The sequence below is a fragment of the Ambystoma mexicanum genome, chromosome 6q (genome assembly GCF_040938575.1).
Source record: "Ambystoma mexicanum isolate Mex_15411 chromosome 6q, UKY_AmexF1_1, whole genome shotgun sequence".
NCBI lineage: Eukaryota > Metazoa > Chordata > Amphibia > Caudata > Ambystomatidae > Ambystoma > Ambystoma mexicanum.
The window spans coordinates 1,426,440,415-1,426,461,118 of NC_090937.1; the positions used below are offsets into that span (position 1 = coordinate 1,426,440,415).

Genomic DNA, 20,704 nt, shown 5'->3' on the forward strand with positions numbered 1-20,704 from the left:
GGCAGTGGCCTGTGATCCAGAGGGTGCCGAGGATGGGGAGGTTGAGTGGAAGCTTTGAAAGTAAGCTGGGTCTCTCTCGTAAAAAAGTTGGCCATGAAGGTCATCCTTTCCATTACTCCATCAATATATTGAGAAGACCATTCTTTAGAGCTTTGAAAGACCACAGAGTTGGGGGGCAGTCCTAGGTCCTCATCAGTGGGAGGTACCACCCTAGGCCTAGAATCCTTAGGTTTATCTATGGACTTGGACCCCCCCCCCACGAGGTGTCTTCTCTTTAGGAGGGCTCTTGTCCCTATGAGGGGTCTTAGAAGCCTTTTTGTGATGTTGCCCCGCTTCCTGAGGCCCAGAGGAGTGTTTTACCGACTTCCTGGGGCTTGTGGCCTTATCCGACGTTGAGCATTGAATATCGCCAGCGGGTAGGGCCGAGGCCTCATGCACAGATCGACCTTCGGAGGGATTCTTTCGAGCAACACCTTTGCCGTCTTTCAACGGTGGGGCCCGGTCGTGTGGCTATCTGGAGCGAGATTGCCCAGAGGACCGGGACTCGGTGGACCTTTCCCTTGGTGTCGATCATTGTCGACCACTCGACCCATGTGTCGCGTCTCGACTCAGGCTTGTGTTTAGTGGTGTGGGTTCTTGTAGCGCTTTCGCCACCGGGTGTAGTCCCCACAACATGGCCGCCGGCCTGGAGCTACTCCGTTGCCCTCGCCGTCCGAATGGATGGCGTCGCTGGCATCGCTGAATGCGTTCTCCACCTCCATGGCCTCGAGCTGCCTGGCGTAGTGGGCCCAGCACTTTGTGGAGCTGTCTTTTAACGTCTTTGGCCTGAAGAGCCTGCACGCTCGACAAGACGTTTCAATGTGATCTGTGGGTAGGCACAAATTACAAACTAAGTGTTTGTCTAACCAGGGAAATTTGTGGCTACATTTATGGCAAAATTTAAAACGAGTATTTTCCATAATTATATGTTATGGTTAAGGCAGCTGGGCGAACAGAGTGTAGGAAGAGGAGTAAATGCATCCCAAAATGTCCTCCCTCTCTCTCCCTACTGTCTGGGCCGAGGCCCGAGGCGGCCTTCTTAGGCCGAAAGGTCCGTCGGTGGTTTCTTCGACGGCTAGTTTCTTTGTATTCACCGGCGTGGTATGTCGGTGAAATGATAGAAATACATACTATCGATAATTATAAATAGTATATGGCTTTACGCCGAAAGAACTCCACTTGAATGCGACTGTCTAGAATGGTGGAAAAAACAATCTGAGCGACTTCCAGGTGTGAGGCATCATGGGTACATGGGACGTCACACTAGGGATAGTATTACTGGCACGCCCTGTCGACGTCCCTTTTCGAGTTTCAAAACCAACAATTGTAATACTCTGCAGCTTCCACTAGATGTCGGCCTATGCACAGCATGTGATCTAAGCAGATTCCACAAACTTCAGAAATATATATACATTATTTCTTACAATTATGGCTTACCTGATGTGCATTCACTGCAAATGAATTTTCCTTCTGGCTTTTCAGTAAGTCCAAGACAATTTAAATGAAAAGCACCACAGCACTGTCCTTCACATAAGAGAACTTCACCAGTTTCTTCACAAATCTTAAAATAAAAAAATAAAAAAACATACCAAATTTAATTAATTCACAAAATAAAGTTACAATTAACTTTTATTTTGACTACATATTCACAAATCACGCTTGTAGAACATTCTTCCATGTGCGACAAGAAAATTGATTGGTGAGAGGCACACTAAGAAAAAGCACATTCACTGTGGTTCCTATTCATCTGGCACAAAAAAAGCCAGATAGCAAACTCAATATACCATAAAACTGTAGGCTTAAAGTGTCTGTGCATTAGAGATGCTAGCATTCATTTTAAATTCCATAAAAGAAGAGGCATTCTAAAGGGAAGATAAAGAAGCAGTAGGAAAACAAATTGGTGATTCATTCATTGCCAAATTGTTTATTGTTCAAAGAAATACTGGCAGTCTATTTTTTGCAAAATGATAGAAAACTGCCTCTGAAAAACAGCTGGAGACCCCAAGACCCCTCCAATTAACAACCTCTCTCAAACGTACTGTACACAACTAAAATTCTAGAGAGCTATGTAAAGAACCACATTTTGGAGAATGTATAATCTAATCCTCTTCTAGATCACTCAAAGGTCTGTTTTGAACCCATGAGAGGCACCAAATCCGTACTAGAATCCATCTGGGACAATCAAAAAATACCCCCTCAGCACTTGCACTACTCGACAGCTCAGCTTCAACACAGTCAACCACAGTTCATTAATCACACACTTCTTGAAGAAAATGGACTCCTGAGGTCCCCCTTATAATGGATGAGTGTCTTCCCAAAGGTCAGGAAAGACACTACCCGACATGCTCTTTCCAGCTCAAACCCACAGGCCGTAACTTGTATAGTTCCTCAAAGAACGATCCTCATCAACATCTATTTAGTTCCACTTATGAAGACAATAAAAGAATATGGGCTCACTTGTTACAACAGTCTGAAAGACACTCAAGCCATATACAAAAGCTCCAGTGAGGAAAATTCAAGGACACCATAGGGAAATTCATCCAAACATTAATTGAAAATATGCCACCTCATGCTGCCTCTGGAACACTTTCACCAGGGGCCTCCAAAAAGGGCCATTTCTAAAGTGATCAAGAATATCAACATGCTAATGGACAGCAGGCTCACACTGGAACTCCAAGTCAAAAGCTTCTACGATCAATCAGACAGAAAATATCCTCATCTCACTTTCTCTCAAGATTGTTTCTCTGGGTTCTCTCAAGAAAAGATTATGTGAACAGCATTTATTGAGGTATACCTCAAACTACTTCAGAAAAGCTACAACAGATCTAAAACACAGTGACTAGACCATTACTCGGACTCAACAGTAGATAACATAACACCAGCTATTAGAGCATTTCACATGGCTACTTGTTAAAGAACAAATCCACTTTCGAGGCGCGTTGCATCGTCAACAGAGCCCTCAATATGGGGCATAGCAGGTGGAAAACAATTGTACCTGGTCATTACAATTCATGGGAATACAGACAGTGCCACTAGTAACAGCTACATTAAAACCATGCATTCACCTTAGCTGAAGTAGAAGACAATACTTTAAAAAGTAAAAAGGCATATAAAATAACAGGTGCAAACTAAAACTCTCGTCTATGGCCTTAAAAACTCATAGGACCAAATCGGATACAGGGAAAATTTCCAGGGACAAGAGCCCCGCTTTACAAGGCATTTTGTAAGCACAATGTTACCCAAATGTTCCCTAGGCCACTTATAACGACCACTGTCATGCTTGTGGAAGGAGGGGGTGAGGGGGTGATCACCATCCCAGAGAGTAAAAGGTGTTTAGTGCATAATCCAGTCCTATTTGACATTTGCGCTCTTATTTTTTAAATTTGTTTATTCAGGTTTTTCATATGCATAGAAACCAAAGTACAGTATTTACGGTTACCAACATGTTCGTGACAGTAGAGTGCAAAAAATAGCATGCTGACCAGCACTATCTTCCACCCGGGTTAAGCATTATCCTCCGCCCCTCACCCCATCTACCCACCCCCACCAACCGACTCTTTAACATGTCAAAATTCCGTTTTTCCCCATTTAAGGAGGCTTGACATCTATAGAGGAAGGCAGTTCTTTTACCAACTGGTTCCAATCTACCACCACCCCTTCTGCAAGGGGTCCCGGGTTCTTTGCAGAATGACTAACTCTGCCATCCCCCACCTACAGAAATCCTTCATCTAATGTACCAAGTACGGACCATGGGGTTGCTTCCATACAATGGCTACCGCCTCTTTGCCAATATCAGCATGAACTGAGCCAAAGGTCTCCTCATTTTATACCGTTTTCCGCCAGGTAGCAGACCCCACAAACACTCTCAGGGTGCATTCAAAGCAGACATGCAGCAGTTTAATCATCTTTATCAACGCCTGCCTGTAACATACAACCACAGAGCATCCCCACAGTATGTGCCAGATCCCCGCTGGCCCAGTCCCACATCTGGGATAATCCCGACTCAAGGTGTTCATTGCATGTAGTCTAGCCAGGGTCACATAAACCGCCTATAAGACATTAAACTGAAAGAGTTGAAACATGGCAATACTCAAGACTTTCCTGACTTGTTCCCATATTGTCACCAATTCTGCCTCCAAAATCTGGTCCCCTAAATCCATCTCCCACTTGCTCTTGACCTCCAGTTCCTTCGAGGGAAACGCCCCTCATATTGCTTGGTAAATTCTGGAAATCCTAGCCCCCCACACCCTGTTGTGCGAGTAGCACCTGCATCAGCAGATACGTACTTGGCTCCTTTGGGATATCTTATCTGGTGGCCAGGTGCCTTGTCACCATCCCGTAAGGAACTGCCCCCTCGAGACCCTGCATCATGCCCTCCACCCATCAAACGGCATCAGCACCCTGCCCTCAAATACATCCCCAACTGTCCAACACCCCCTGTCCCCAAGATACAAGAACCCCATCTGCTGTATCGCTGACCCAAGCCCCGGATTCGCATGCCATGGAAAATCAGCGACATATAGCACTGCCACTTGTTTCTGTGGAAGCATCCGCCAGGTCTCCCATACCACCCGAAATACATTAGTGGCCCCTTTCCCTCCAATCGTGCCTTAAATCAGATATATTCCCTTCCGATGAGCCTGGAGGGCGGTTAGGGAGAATTATCTGCTGAGGCTAATTTCCCAAACCTAGTGAGTCCCCCAGCAGCTTTGCTGGATTTTTGGGGTTTATTTTTTTCTCCTGCTAAGAGTGAGACTGTTTTCTCCCACTCTTAGACATGATTTGAGATATCCTTTGACTTTGAATGTGTTTGATGGGCTATGGGGTCTTTTACTCCATAGGGCTTCATGTGTTTTTGGTATGTGTGTTACACAGCACCCTCCGTGCCGTAACACAGGGGTGTCATAGTGAATCCCAAACATAGACTCCGTACCCTGGGACTGACTACTGTCTCCCAGGGCATGTAAAGTCACCATTGGCTTTACTAGTCCTAAATTGTGAACAGAACCAGTACAATCCATCATATTGTGGGCGTACTAGTAGGGGCAATTTGATTGCCCCTGGGTCTGTTGTTCTAGGGGGCACTGTCCAGTCCCCCCTGAGCGGGTTTTGGCTGGTGGCAGTGGATACTACTTTTTATATTCAACCGCAATATTCCTATGGGATTTTCCCATTGTTTGAGGCTAATACTTTTTAACATAGCCTCAAACATACCGCTGGTTTATTTATTTAATATTAATTCACCGGTTGGTATTTTTTTGCCAGAACTCGGTTCCAAAATGGCGTTTGTGTTCGCTTCTGTGACTCCAACCCAAGTCGAGCCCTTTGTTCCACTTTTTGGCGAGCATCTCCACAGAAGCCTCCAAAAGTGGTGCCACTCTGTCTGGGTACCACAGGGGATGTGGGAGGGGGTTTAGGCACCCTTGACTGAGTTGCCTCGGCAACTCAAGTCGCACTCTTGTGTGATTGACCCAGTGGTGAGCCGCCCGGCTCACCAATTAGCATGCTTGAGTGACAGCTAGGACTGATGAATGGGGGTTTTCTGCATAAAAGCAGGGCTTTGGGGACTGGGACTTCAGACGTCGCTACAGGACCAAAGAATCCGAAGAGGGAGAAGCTGAGCCGACCTGCAACGACGACACCACCGGTGGAGCTCTGCTGAACCGACTCACCACTTCTTCCAACGACAGAGGAGATCTTCATCCCCAAGAGTCTTCTTCCTTTGAGTGGTGGGGATAACCAGTTTGCCTGCCTTTTCGCCTTCCCGGATCATCTCGTGGCCGCCTTGCCTGTGCCAAGCACCCCAGCAACTGGGACACCACGTTTTTCCACTACCACGAATAAAAGGGTAGTACCTTTTTACCAGAGAACTCCGTGGCTGGTTTCTTCCCTGGCAGTGCAACAACCTTCAGCTTTCCTCCACGTCGAGATCTTCTCTTCTGCTGGACGATGCCGCGACTTGCATCCACTGCCAGGAACAACTGCCCCACTGGAGGATTCTCTCCACTTTCAAGGTACTGTGTCCGCCTGGCCTCCCTCACAACGGGCTGTGTGGGGTATCTCGTAAATCCTCAATTTACCACTTGGGTTGGCCCTAGGCTGGCTAACTGAACTTTTCTGAGCTGAACGGACTCCTTTTTAAACTCTCTGCAAGACTTTCCAAGCCTTTTAAACTGTGGGATCTTGGGCGCATTTGTGTTCTACTCTCTCCAAGAGGGAGCCTGGCCTCTGAACTTTTTGCTCACAAGTAGTCTTTGACTTTCCTGCCTTGCTGAGTGTTTCTAAAGTATTGTGTTGTGTGCTGTTCCTAATTTCTGCCTTTTCCCTCCCTTTTTCTTAACTTATTGGAGTGCCATCTTTAGTTAAGCGCTCACCTCTGTCTGGAAATAAGTGGTGTTTACTAAAACTTGTCTAATAAGGAATAAGGGATGTATATATATTAATAGTGACTGTTTTTGAACGTGCTTATAATAATAGTGCTAAAGTGTTTCCAAGTGTGTCTTTAAATAAATAATTATATACTTGATACCAAAAGCTCTGGTCAGTGTTTGCTTGTGCTACTGCATTTTGGTAGCCATCTTGTATACTCTTTATACTGTCTACCTCTTCTTGAAGGAAGTCTGGCTGCTCAGCCACAGCTACCAGGTAAATCTGGGTGGTGCAGACTGCTACCAATTGGGTTTACTGCCAACACCTGTAGTCTTAAGCCTTTTGCAGTGGTCCCCAAGGGAACTGCATAGGTTTCGGCCTAACAAAGGCTCCCAGCAGACCTTTCAACAAGTCCCCCTAGTGTGGGCCCACACTAATATCATTTGCAACTGTGCTGCCATGAAATACCACTCTTATTTCGGTAGATTGATGGGCCCACCCCCCGAGACATGGACGTTGCAACGTTGCTAGCAAGACCCTTCTCCACGGCTTGCACAATCTTTCACCAACCTGTTCGTCCAACATCTTAAAACGAGTACGATCAGTTTACACACCGCTACCCTACCCCATCAATGATATAGGTAGCTTTTTCCAAAATTGGACCACGTCCTCTATTCCAGACAACGCCCTGCCAGTATTATACACAAATGTCCACAATATTTTGAAAAATGGGGATGCCAAAATATCTAAATGATTCCCCCCTCCTATCTGATCCCCCAATCCGGGAGGATAGTGAGATCGCAGCCACAAAGGCCCCTCACCAGCAACAGAAATGACTTTTCTTCATCATTACGGAATCCAGACAATTTCAAAACATTACCCAATACCTAACAGAATGGGCAAGTAGTCTAACGTAATAACCACATACATCAATAAATCATCCGCATATAAAGAGACAATATGACTCACCTCACCCGCTAACATCCCTGCCTCGCTCATCTCCTTCCTAAAATACTGCGCCAGCGGCTCCAACACCATTGAAAATATGAGGGAGACTGGGCACCCCTGTCGTGTTCCTACACCAAACATCCACTGGTGTGACACCCAATCATTTGCCTTCACCCTTGCCACCGGCCTATTGTATAAGATCCGCAACCACCGGAAAATGTCCCCAAAGGCTCCCAGCACCCTAAAATGCCATTCCCATGCCAAAGAGTCAAAGTCCTTCATTTTATCAAAGGAAACTAGTGCCATTTCCCCCCTTTATAATCTTTAACCTGGTCCATTATATGATGCAAGTGGAATAGATTCTTCGTAGTATTCTGTCCCTCTATGAATCCGCACTGGTCTGGATGTACCAATACCAGAGCCACCCTGGACAATCGGGTAGCCAGGACCTTACCAAGAATTTGTGCCTCAACATTAAAATAGGGCAGTAGGAAGCGCAGTCAAGGGGGTCATTCCGTCCCTTCAAGAGGGCAGTTATTACTGCCTCCCTCGTTGACATAGGAAGAACCACAAAGGCCTCATCATAGACTAAGTCAAGGGACAAGTAGATCTGCATACTTGCAATAAAACTCCACGGGGCAGCCGCACTGCCAGGAGATCTACCTTTCTGCATGGACTGGAACACCAAGCTTATGTCAGATTCCTCAATAGGGCCCTCCAACCACTCCTTAAGGTCCTTGGCCAGGCCTGGTAGCTGAATCAAGTCGAGCAGTTCATCCACATCTCCCCCAGAGTATGGGCCCTCACTAGTATATAGGGATTGATAGAAGGATCGGAATGCCTCATTAATATCCTCCTGCGTGCTGACTGGGTCTCCCGAATCAAGTTTAATCTGCGTACTGGCATGCCAAGGTTGCTCCCGATTAATCATCTAGACCAACAGTCGTCCCGTCCCGCCTTATCCCCCTCCACATGAATCCGCACATCTTGCCCGCTCCTGTCAAACTTCGATAATTACTCTTGCACCTTGCGATGGGGGACCAAAACCCTCGCCAATTCTTGCCTCTGTCCGCCTCCCCTCCGATATTGTCCTTCTCCAGATCGAACGCCATCTTCATCTTGTGCAGTTTCTCCGGCAGCGTCCTCCTTACTCCAGGTATTTTGGATATATAGAACCTCACCTCTGATCGAAGTCTTTAAGGCCTCCGAGAGGAACCCCGCTCCCTCCACTGATGCCATGTTAATGTCGAAAAAAGGTCCCCATCTCCTCCCACAATGTCTCCCCAAACGCTACGTCCTCCAGGGCCGCAGCCGGTAGGCATCACAACCATATCAGTGATCTCTGCCGTTATCCCTCCAGCTGCGCCACTAAGTCCAGCAGTTCATCCGGATCGCCCTCAGAGTACTTGCCCTCGCTAGTGTATAGGGACTGATTGAGTCGGAATGCCCCTTCCCAGATACTCCATCGCTGAACATGTGGAAATGTACTGCCCCCACAAATACATAGTCAAGACGAGAACTGATCTGTGTACTCCTGAGAGGAGTAGCCCCGCTCCTGCCATGCAGCTCACGCCACAATTCCACCAGATCCAGATCCCCAACTACCCTCTGCAGTGATGCAACCACCTGCTGTTTCAAGAGACCGGTCTTCCCTGTACTATCAAATTCCGGGTCCAAGAAACTATTGAATTCCGTCAACCCCTCACGGTGCCCCCCCCCCCCACCAGATTCAGTACCAACAGGAAGTACTCTATCATCCATATTGGGTGCATAAGAATGGACTACAAAGAGATACCTCGCTTCCAATGTACCAAGGAGCACCACCAACCTCACAACTTCAGTCAAAACCTTATCCATTTGGACAGGGACCACCAACGACGCCCAAATCAGAACCCCTCTAGCATACAACAAATACAATGTCCCTAACGCGCCCCCCCCCCCATCACCATCTCCTGAGCTAATTGAAAAACCTTCCGTAGTACGTGGTTCTCTTGCAAAATGGCCAGTTGAACCCCATGCCACATCAGGAACACCCCACCCCCCCAACCCCACTCTTTCACACTTCAGCCATTTACCCATACCTGGACATTCCAAATCCCGATCCTCAGACAATCGCAGCCCATGCTGGATGCTTCAATCGCGTCCTCGCAGGCCCCTCTTACCCCGCACTCACACTGTACCGAAAGAACCATCTTAGTCTGTACTGTCGACTGTGGAGCATCCGATGGGATTCCCACCCAGGAACATGGTCTGGGACCATTTTCATGTGGCTTGGGAAAGGCAGGCGGTCTGATCCGGACCCTGGGGGTGGTGTACTGCGGGAGGATCACATAGGGTGGGGGTTGGGGGAAATCAGACCGGGATGACTATGAGGGAGGAGCCCCTTTTCAATTGTCCCCGTAACCCTGCCTTTTCATGGCCTTTTTCCATTCTAGAGAAGCGGAACAGAACATTTCCAAAACACACTAAAAGTCCCAGAATCCCTCGGGGAGTGGGAAGAAGAGGGCTAAAGAGGCATACTAGGCTGCCTGTGAGAGAAGCAGTATAAAGAACCTGGGGCAGGAGCTGGAAGGGTGGCAGTAGCAGAAGCAAAAGCAGAAGAAGCAGAGCACCTAGCCAGCCGATTACAAGGATGTGTGACCACAACAGGGACACCGGAATAGAGAGGCAACTTTCAATTGCAAACTCTGAGTAGGTCCTGTGCTCACAAACCCTGAATAGCTGTGGCAGCACTGGAACGAAAAGGAAGCAACAGGCAGTCTCTCCAGGTATGCCTCATTGCTGTGAATGGAGAGATGAAATTGAATTGCAGTGTTTCCCAAGGCAGGTTTGCAGAGGCAAGCCGAGGGAAACTGGAACGTAAGAAGCTTTCCCTTAATGAGGCCCTATCGGAGACAGCCGTGCAGCAGAGGGGTGTGGATCCCAAGAGTGCCCGCGGTAGTAGCAGGAGAAGAAACAAAGTAGGGAAGCCACTGCAGCCTGCAGTCGTTATAATTGGGAGACGGAAAAGGAAGCTCTGTACTCCTGAGATGCCGAAGTTCCTTGCCCATAACTGTAGCCAGCTTTTAATTGCACTCGTGCTGAAGCTTGAGCGTGCAGAAATGAACTGCAGAACTGGGAAGTGTTTTTATCAATGGGAAAGCAACATGCACTTAACTGAAACACTCACGTGTGATGAAAAGCCTTTCTATCCCTAACATCAACAATAGTTTGTTGCTGAGCAATCACATGGCTCCAGTTAACACAAAGAACGCTGCAAGTAGCCTCATGGAAGTTAAACTGACTTTCCTGAAGAGTTGCAAGTATTTTGAATTGGGACCACACGCATGAGACATTGTTTCCCAGATACCTTGGAGGCAGAGTGCTGACCGAAGGGTGGGAATGCATCTCACTTTGAAGTGGCAGTTCAATACTGAAAAGCAATCGCGTGTGCCGAATTTTTTCCAATAGGAGATACACATCTTGCAACACATCAAAGGCTGAAGCAGGAGACTGTAGAAGTAGTAGTAGCTGAAGCCAGAAGCATTACCCAATCCCATTGAAGGTTCTCTATGAAAGTAAATTCCACGCACAAAAACTGTATGCCAGTGTTCTGAAGTTGATAAATGTATTGTTAACCAAGAGACTTCATCCAAAGCTGGGAGAGTGGCACAACAGCTTCGGGGTAACCACTGAAGGCAAGATGTATACAAAGCTGGTAAAGGAGCTGGGTACTTGTTCACCAAAGTTCTTTATCTACATGGCAAAGACTGGAAGAACAAGAAGTGGTCTAGAAACCCAAAGCAGATTCAATGGTAGAGGCAAGACTGGCAAAGAGGCTGCCCTTTCCTATGGTATAGAAATAAGAGTGCCTTGCCAACCTGTGGAGGTAGAAGATGTCTTGCCGAATTGTCTACCCTTGAAGTTGCTGTTGTAGCAGCAAATACAGAGTAGTAGAAGTTGTAGTAGCAGTAGCAAGACTTCGGCTGTCGATATTTGTCGGAAATGTTGTAACGAACTGTGGGCAAAGGAACCTGCTCTCAGTTATTCTGCATAAGGAAGTTGCTGAGAGGAGTACATTTCAGGCGGGAACAGCCTAACAGTTTGTACATAAGACACTACAGAAGCTGACAGTGGAGAAGTTGCTGTTAACGTTGGAGAGGAACTTGCGTCAACTTCATCTACTCTTTCCTGGAAGGAAGTCGTCCAGGAAACTCCATTGGTGCTTTTATTTTCTTTATGGAATTGTAAAGAAATAAGCCTTTCAGCAGACAAAGAAAAGACTTTGGCCAGTGTATTTTATTTGTGTGAACATTTTATCTCTTTGGAACATTTCAAGACTTTGGTTAAGACTTTGTTCCTGGGAGGAAATTGACTTTGGGACATTCCTGGTGAGCAAGATCTGCTCAGGGCCGCAAGAAATCATCCAAGACAATTTGTGTTTGGCAACATTTTTATTTATGTTGTATTTATATCGTTTTGAATATTTATGTTGTTTAGGGTAAGGGTTACTTTCTTGAATGCTAGGTTTTCCCATAGATCTTAGAAAAGGTTGGGAATCCCCTGGTAGAGTACGTTTAGTTAGGATTTCGGTTACTCAAAACAGTTGCGAGTCTCACATTACTTACCCCTCACACAACCAAACCACAAACCTCAGCCAACGGAGCAAACATGCCCCAACTGTCGGCTCGACCAACCACCATCTTAACCCCCCCCAAACTGCCAGTCCATCCACCCACAATCCTCTCCTCCAGCCCCTCTCTTGAACCGATGACCAAAGATTTGTGAGCAAAACAAACCACAGCCAAATCCACCCACCTGCATCCCCGCCCTCCCAATCTGAGTTCCTGCTCCCTCCCAACACTTGGCCCACCGGTCATTCCCTCCACGCTATTTCCCCCCCCTCCTGTGGGCAAACAACCATGGGTCATACTCCCCTCCTTGCCCCGTACCGCCACAGATCAAATTCTCGCTTCTGTCACCTAAGGTTCCACACAGACATAACCCTGGTGCAAGTCACTGCAAATCAACCATGTGCCCAGTTCACCCCCACCCAAAGTCAGTCCCCAGACTGCACCACCCCCCCACCTCTGCGAACCAGGGCGCTGTGGCGCAGAGTCAACCAATACCACACCTCCTGCAGAGATGAAAAAAAGAAGAAAAGAAAAAAAAAGTACTTGCCATCCACAATGACCTTCAGCTTGGCCGGAAAAACATGTATTTAATGTTTAGCTCTCGGAAGCACAGTCTCACTGCATCATAAGTTCTCTGCTGTCGTTGGACCTTGAGTATGAAGTCAGGAAAGATGCGCAATTTCGTATTACCCACCTTGTAGTAACCAACTTTCCGGGACTCCTGCAGGATAGGGTCCCTATGCCTAAAATTCAAACTTTTCACCGCCATCACTCGCGGCTGCCGCCCCTTCACTTGTAGAGTCTCCAGGATAAGATGTTCCACAAAAAGCTACACAATGGGCCCCTCCTCCCTTTCAGTGACTCCCAACCAAGCGAATATTACAGCACCTGGAGCAGCCCTCTGCGTCCTCAGCTCTCGACTCCAGTGTCCTATAGTTGGTCCCACCAAGACTGCCACCTGGTTCTTGAGATGTTGCAGCTCATCCTCTACCATGCTCACTATCTGTTCCACTTCCGTGACCCTGTCGCATGTCTTCCACCCTCACAAGGGACACAGTCATCCGTACCACTTTGATAGGAGGCCTTAGTAGCCTGACTAGCCTCCATCAAAGTGCCCAAAGTTACCACAGGAGAACCTCCTGGAGCAGCACCCTCTGCCACTTGACCTGTCTACTCATGCTTCTGCTGTCTGCATTTGGCGTCTATGTACTTTACCACCCTTTGCACGCCGTAATGCATGTCTTCTGATGCTTGTGAATTTGCTTATAATCACATGCTGTGCATAGACTAGCGAGCAGTACCTGGAGTTGGAGGAGGGAGGTGAGAAGGAACAGGAATGAAGAGATGATAATGATATGGCATTTATAACGCGCCTATACACAAGTATCATAATAATGCTTGTCCCACCTGAGTACCAGACCTAGAGCGAGTATCTAGGCAGTAGTGTTTTGTAAAGGTGTGTACAGAACTCCAGGTTGCCGCCTTGCAAATGAACTCGAGAGGAACATTTGCAATAAATGCTATGGAAGCCCAGTGCCCCAAGTAGAGTGTGTTCTAGGCTTGAAGGGCAGATCACTCTTGGCAAGAGTGTAACACAGTGTGATGCAAGTGACAAACCACTTAGAGATGGCTGATTTAGAGACAGGATCCCCTTCTCTACCAGCTGCCACTGAGACGAAAAACTAGTTGGTCTTTCTTAGTGGCCTAGTCTTTTCCAGATAATATATGACTGCCCTGCGCACATCCAGTATGTGTAGGCTTCTTTCTGCCACGTTAGTGGGGTTCTGGAAAAAAGTGTGTTGTTCTATTGATTGGTTCACAAGGAACTTCGAAATTAATTTGGGTGCAAACCGTGGGCGAGTGCGCAGAACCACCTAGTCTTTGTGGATAGTGACAAATGGGTCTAGAACTGAAAGGGCCTGTAGTTCACTAACACTTCTTATAGAAGTGACTGCCACTAGGAAGGCGGTCTTGTAAGTGAGTGCTATAAGGCTAGCTTTATGCATTGGTTCAAAGGAAGTCTGGTTAGTACCACATTTAGGTCCCATCCAGGAGCTGGGTTTGAAATGGGGGGGGGGAGGGGTGAAGTCTCTTCACCCCTTCCATTAAATCTTTGATTACTGGGATCTTCCACCACAACACTTTCTGCTGGGACGTGGTATAGGCTGAAAGTGAATTAAAAACCAGACCCGGGTCAAGAAGGTGAGTCAGGTATAGTACAATATGAGTAGGACAGCAGTCTATTGCTCTTGGAATTACACCAGATGACGAAGCGTTTCCACTTATTGGAGTAGCAATCTCTGGTGGCTTTCTTGCTTCTCTAAGTATGTCCATGCATCTCTGCGGAAAGGTGGAGGTAGCCGAACTCTATAACCTGAGAAACCAGGCCGCCAAGTTGAGAGTTTGGCGGGTCTGGATGAAGTGCTTCCCCCCTTGTCCTGCCACAGCATGTTGAATGGGCAAGGCAGTTTCATTGGAGATGAGATCAACATCTCCATCAAATGGGAGAACCAGGGCTGGCGGGCCCACATCACGGCCACCAATATCATGTAACTGATTCCTGGTGCATCTTGTGCACTATCTTGTTGAGTAGGGAAGTCGGGGTGGGGAGTCGGGGAGGACGGGCGAAGCATAAAAAAATGTCCCTGACCAGGTTATCCAGAGAGGTTCCCCTTGGAGCGGTTCTGAGGGTACCTGGAGGCGTAATCTGGGCATTGTGAGTTCTCCACAGTTGCAAACAAGTTGATCTCTGGAAAGCCCCATTCTGCGAAAAAACATTGGAGACCATGTCGTCGTGTAGTCGCCATCCGCATTCTAAGGGCAGTGGGAAGTCTCTGCTGAGCACACCCGCCAGAAGATTGAGTTGGAGCGTGTTGAGGCAGGAGGAACATCTCGTATTTGAGAGCCCACTTCCAGATGTTCTGGAACAGTTTGGATAGCCATGGAGAGTGTGGGCCCCCTTGTTTGTTCAGGTAATACATGGCCGTGGTGCTGTCCATGAGGATCAGTACGGTCTTTCCCACCAACCGCATCTGAAAAGCCTTCAGAGACTTGAACACCGCTAACAGCTCCAACATGTTTATGTGGTTGGATGCTACTGCTGGGGACCAAACGCTGTGCGCCGTCTGCTGAAGGTGAGCCCCTGACCCTGTGAGAGATGCGTCTGTACTAAGAGTGGCTTCTGCTGCAAGGGTGGTGAAGGTCTTCCCCTTCAAGAGGTTTTCCCTCAACCACCACTGCAGAGAGAATGAGGGCTGCCGAGACAACTACTAGATAGTCTCATTGTCCGCTGGCCTGACACCATTGGCTGTTGACCCACTCTTGCATGGGGCGCATGCGCAAACATGCGCGAGGGACAAAATAAATGCAGGATGCCATCATTCCTAACAGTCAAATGGCTTTGCATACGGTCACCTCTCGACTGAGGATTCTGTCCGAATTAGGGCGCTGGAAATTGCTTGATTTGGCTGGGGTCTAGGCTGGACGTCTTCTTGTTAATGAAGAATCCCAGACTGAAGAGTAGGTCTATCGTCCTTTGGGTGTTTGACAAGCATGTTCCGTATGAATACCCTGTTATGAGCCAGTCATCCAGCTAAGGATAAACTAGGCTGGATTGCCTGCGCAGGTGAGCTGCCGATACTGCCAACATCTTTGTAAATACCCTTGGGGCTGAGGCAATGCTGAAGGGAAGGACCTTGAACTGATGTTCTGTGTCATGAATCTTCGGTATTTTCTGTGTGCCAGCAACATCAAAATATGAAAGTATGCATCTTTCATGTCTAATGTTGCCATGTAATCCCCCCTGTGTTAGTAGAGGGATTACCTCTTGCAGCGTTATTCAAAACTTTTGTGGTTTGACAAATTTGTTTGTTGGGCGCAAGTCTAGCACAGGGCGCATGGTGAGATCCTTTTTGGGTACAAGGAAGTACACTGAATAAATATCCTTTTGTACCTGTAGAATGGGGACGACTTAGATTGCGCCCTTTTCCTGCAGGATCACTACTTCTTGCAGCAGGATCTTCAGGTGTTCCGGTATCAGACGCCTGGATTTTGGTGGTCTGAATCGAGGTGGCTGGCTAACTCGATGAAATAACTGTGGGCGACGGTCTTGAGTACCCACTGGTCTGTGGTAATCCCTTCCCATGCATGTAAGAATGATGTTATCCATCCCCGACTGGGGAGGCATGGAAGGGGACTGCAAGTCATTTCTGATTGGAGGCCGGGTTGCCTCTACAACCCCTTTAGGTGGATACTGGTTTGAGGCAGCTGACGCCGGTCCTGGGGACCATGTGTTACCCGTTCTGTATTGGTTGTGTGGTGAACGTCAGTAGGATTGTCTGCAAAATGAGAGGCAATAACTCCCACCTCGCTGCTGAACCAGTTATCTGGTTTGAAGATTTCAAAGTCATGTTTTTTCGCAGTTTCTAGCGCCTCATCTACAGCTTTACCAAACAGGTTGGATTCTACCACCGGTTTGTTGACGAGAGATTCTTGTGTTTCTGGCTTGAACCCCGAGTTTTTTTTTAATCATGATACCTTGGGCAAGAGTTCTCCCTGCGCAGCATCTAGGGTGTTCTTAAGGATATTATGATTTACCTTCCTCCCCTCTGACACAACCGCGAACAAATGTGAACATACTGGTTCGAGTAACTCCTGCAGGCCCTCCTGGAGCAGGTTCCACTGAACATCGCAATAACCGGCCAACAGTGTGCTATTGTTGGCAATTCTGGTGAAATAGGCTGCTGCAGTAGTGACCTGCTTTCCCAGGGCATACAGTTTCTTGCAGTCCTTGTCCGACTGTGCCTCACCCGTGGACAAGGGTAACCCACTCTTTCTAGTTGTAGTGACCATGAGGGAATCTGAGGTGGCATGTCCCTGAATGTACAGAGGGTCTGTAGTGGAGGGGCGAAAAAGTTTCTCCACCCATGGGTTCACAGCCCTTGTTTGTGATGGCGTCAGCAAAGAAGGGGCGATAGGCTGTTTAATGGAGTTCAGTAAAGGTATAACCTGACTTGCACATGGCTTTTCCTTCAGAATAGCCTCCACAAAGTCAGTGTCTTGCATTGGTTCTTGCATGGCAATCTGAAAATGATCGGCCACTTTTTTCACAATGGCATTAAATGCCATCTGGTCATCTATGGGAGATGCCGGTCTAACCGGTGGAGATGCGGGAGGATCCAAGCATATTTTGTCTGGATCTGGGCTATTGGTAGGCGACATCCATGGTGGGTTATCCACTGGTGGCTCACATCTCCCCAATCTGGGGCCTGGTCAGTGGGGTCCTCAAAGGGATAATCTGCCTCTAAAAAGGGAGTCCTGAGTAACCTCTTCCTGATCCGTCAGGTCAAACACATCCTCATGAAGAGGGCAGGAGGTCCTCTGAAATTTAGACAAAGTGGGGTAAAGGTCCTCCTCACTAGGTCTTTAATGCGTGGTAAACCTTTCTGAAAAGGGTTCCTCTTGGGTATCTACATGCTTAGACCGTCAACCTTTATCTGAGAGGTCTTAGTGTCTAGAGGCCCTCAGAACAGTCTTCCTACCTTTCTCACCGTGTGAACGTGTCTTTCAACCTGTCTTTCGGCTCATTAGCCACCGAAACAAACTTTGCGAGACTCTTGCGGATATTCGGCGTCTCTGGGAGGGATTTCAGCTGGTCTAGCAGCTTCGCCGTAGTTTGACGTTGCTGGAACCTTCTGCGTCGGCGCACTCTTAGGAGGGGCCTAAACGGCCTTATGAATTTTGGTGCTGATGCCCTTTTCAGTGGAGTGCCCAGACGCATGCCGTTTATGCGGTTGCAAGGAGGGCGACCAAACCCGCGGATCGGCAGGTTCCGAAAAAATCTGCATACCCACTGGCGTCTTTGACCGTCCCGACGAATACATCGAGGCGGTACGGGGGTTGTGCGTTTACTTTTTTGAGTAGTGGGTTTGTCGCTATCGCCGGGATGTACACTCCCCATAGCAGAGGCGTCGGTCTGCCTACCGGGGACGGATGGCTCGGAACGTGGTCACTTTGAAGATCGGTCAATGGCATCCGTGTTGAAGCCATGACTGTCGCTCAATTTCTAGTCACTCGCGGTTGCGAGGGAGCTACCTCAGCCTGCATCATGGCGTTGGCCGCCCACCCTTTAACTCAACGCTCTTTAATAGTCTTAGGACGAAGGAGCTGACAAGACCGACAGGACACCTCGTGATGATCGAGGGAGACACTTATTGCACCTCTGGTGTGTGTCCTTCCAAGGGTACTTGCCTTTACAAGAAGGGGAAAGCGCTACACTTAAAAGGTGTCCTGTCCATAGCTAAGGTCTATAGCAACAGCAAAACCCGAAGGGCAAAGAGAGGGGAGTGGGAAATACATTCTTTAAAAGAAATAAAAACCCTGGTCCACACTCTGTATACTACTGTATAGGCCCACCAGAAGGCCCGGCCACGCAGTTGAAAGCGTTGACTAGTGCACCAGCCGTCAAAGTCTGGGGTTGTCTTCCGCAGTGGCAGATAAGCAGTTATCGATGAAGGGGACAAATATATAAACGACTGGCAGTGTGGACAAAGATTTTAATTTGCAATTTGTAAGAGCTTTGCAAAAGGTGACCAGCTAGCTGAGCGGGGAAAAAACAATCTGAGGGACCTCGACGCGCGAGGGAATTTGGGTACACTACACGTCACGTTAGGGATAGTGTTACAGGCACGCCCATGTCGACATCCCCTTTCGAAAGACAAGGTGCAATACTCAGCGATTACCACTAGATGTCGGACTATATGCACAGCATGTGATTCTAAGCAGATTCACTAGAATCAGAAGCTATATTATTTTGCCACATAGCATTGTATTGTACTTCATTTGTATAGCGCCTTTCATTAATATTATAGTCTGGGGCGGTGTTAGCGAGAGTGCCAATGGAGGACAGAAATCCAGAGTGTTGAAGGTCATGAACCACGATTAAGATGCCTGTGTGCATTTGGCAAAAATAAGGCTTAGCAGGACTGGCCAGGTAGAGAAGCAGCAAATGTGGACAGGCATGTGGATAGGTGTTGAGATGAATCGGGAGATGGCACAAGTGCTAGAGACTCGCTTTGTGTTCAGCGTGCCAACGTTTGTCATAGGTCTGTGCTACATTCTGATGTCAGTGGTGTTCAGGCGTAGTCTGGTGTAAGTAGATGGAGAATTGTATGAACAGCACGACCAAATTCTGTCATAGTCCTTGCTGTATACTGATGTGTGCGGGTAGCCATGCCTGCAGGCAGTGGTGCATTATGCATACCTTGCCAAATTGATGGCGCTTTGTTGTTTGGGTGCCCGCTCAAGTACTTTGTTTCTGCTGTCAGTTCTTGAGGCTGTGAAAAAACTGTTGCCAACTGCAACAGTCTATGCTCTGACCATATGACACAAGAGGTGCACAGGTTGTACTTCCTGAGTATTCTAGGTGGGTAGGGTGGGGAGTCCAACTAGATATTGAACCCTTATGGACATTTTAAGATGTTGCCGTTACCATGGTCAGCCGTTGTCCCATGGATCATACGTGCGCAATACCTAAACATTCTCCCATTCCTTCCAGAGTGATGCTGGGCTGTGTGAGGAGTCAGAAAAGAGAGGCAGACACAAAGTTATAACATTTTCAACATCGGACATCTTTATTGAAATAAAAGATGTTGGATGAAGGCCTACCTGGCTACTCTTAGTACATATTAGCCCTTGGCATACGAGCGGGGTAAGGCGGTTGGGAAGTATGGAGGAAACGGGACTAAAGACTTTAAGTACTCTAGTCACTACAGTGAGTAACTTTAAATTACTCATCAGTCCTGTTCCCTTTCCTCCAATCTTGTGGGTGATTCCACCCAACAAGAACATATGGTGGAGCTGTGATAACCTGCATCATATCTAGGACAAAGCAAAAGATTCTTCAGAACTGCCTGACCACACTCTGCATCGTGCCTGGAGCTGGTATCCAGTGAGTAGTGCTTGCATAAGGCCGACTGAGTGGCTCAAGTAGTCTCCTTCCTGATGACATCGCAAGAATCATGTCTCTGAAACGCAACATCCCTTGGCTCTGACCGCATGGGCGTAAACCCCCCTCAGGAGAAGTTTTGCCCATGGCCGTGTACGCCTCTGAGATGGCCTGAACCATCCAACAGCGATGGAAGCCTTGGAAGCCTGAGAGCCAGGTGAGGAACCCACAAAAGTAACGAACAATGCCTCAGACTTCCTGAAGGAATTAGTCTGGCAGAGATAAACTTGGAGGACCCTCTTGAGGTCCAAGGAATGCTGGACCCTCTCTGCCTCCGACTGGCAGGCAGATCTCTTGATTCAGATGAAATGTAAAGATCACCTCGGGCAAGAAGTTTGGGTGAGTTCAAAAGATGACTGTCGTCGTGAAACGTGGTGAAGGGCTTGCACAAGGACAAGGCATGCAGCTCACTGACTGTGCGTGCAGAGGTGAGAGCCACCAGTAAAACAGTCTTTAGTGCCACCAAACTGATGTCCACAGAAGCCATCTGCTCGAAAGGCTTGCGTTGCAAAGCTACAAGAACCACACTGAGGTGCCAGACTGAGTGCAGCCTATCTACTGACGGAAAAAGCCTAGACAACCCCTTAAGGTGGGCCTTAACCACCGGGGTGGCCGAAGAAAACTCAGGGGAATTCTTGTAAACCCCATTGGCCGCCAAATAAGTGCGGCACATATCCACCTGAATTCCAGAACGAAACTGAAACGCCAGTATATCATCCAAAGGACAGAG

The 20,704-nt window shown here is 47.9% G+C and overlaps 1 protein-coding gene across 4 annotated transcripts in view; it reads right to left on the reverse strand.

Moving 5' to 3' along the window:
• Positions 1-20,704, reverse strand: part of NSD2 (nuclear receptor binding SET domain protein 2) — a 1,742,450-nt gene that overhangs the window by 1,094,871 nt on the left and 626,875 nt on the right. For all 4 annotated transcript variants that reach the window (XM_069632133.1, XM_069632132.1, XM_069632134.1 and 1 more), the window contains exon 12: positions 1,477-1,600. In XM_069632133.1, the coding sequence (XP_069488234.1) occupies positions 1,477-1,600 (124 nt within the window). The remainder of the gene's footprint in view (positions 1-1,476; positions 1,601-20,704) is intronic.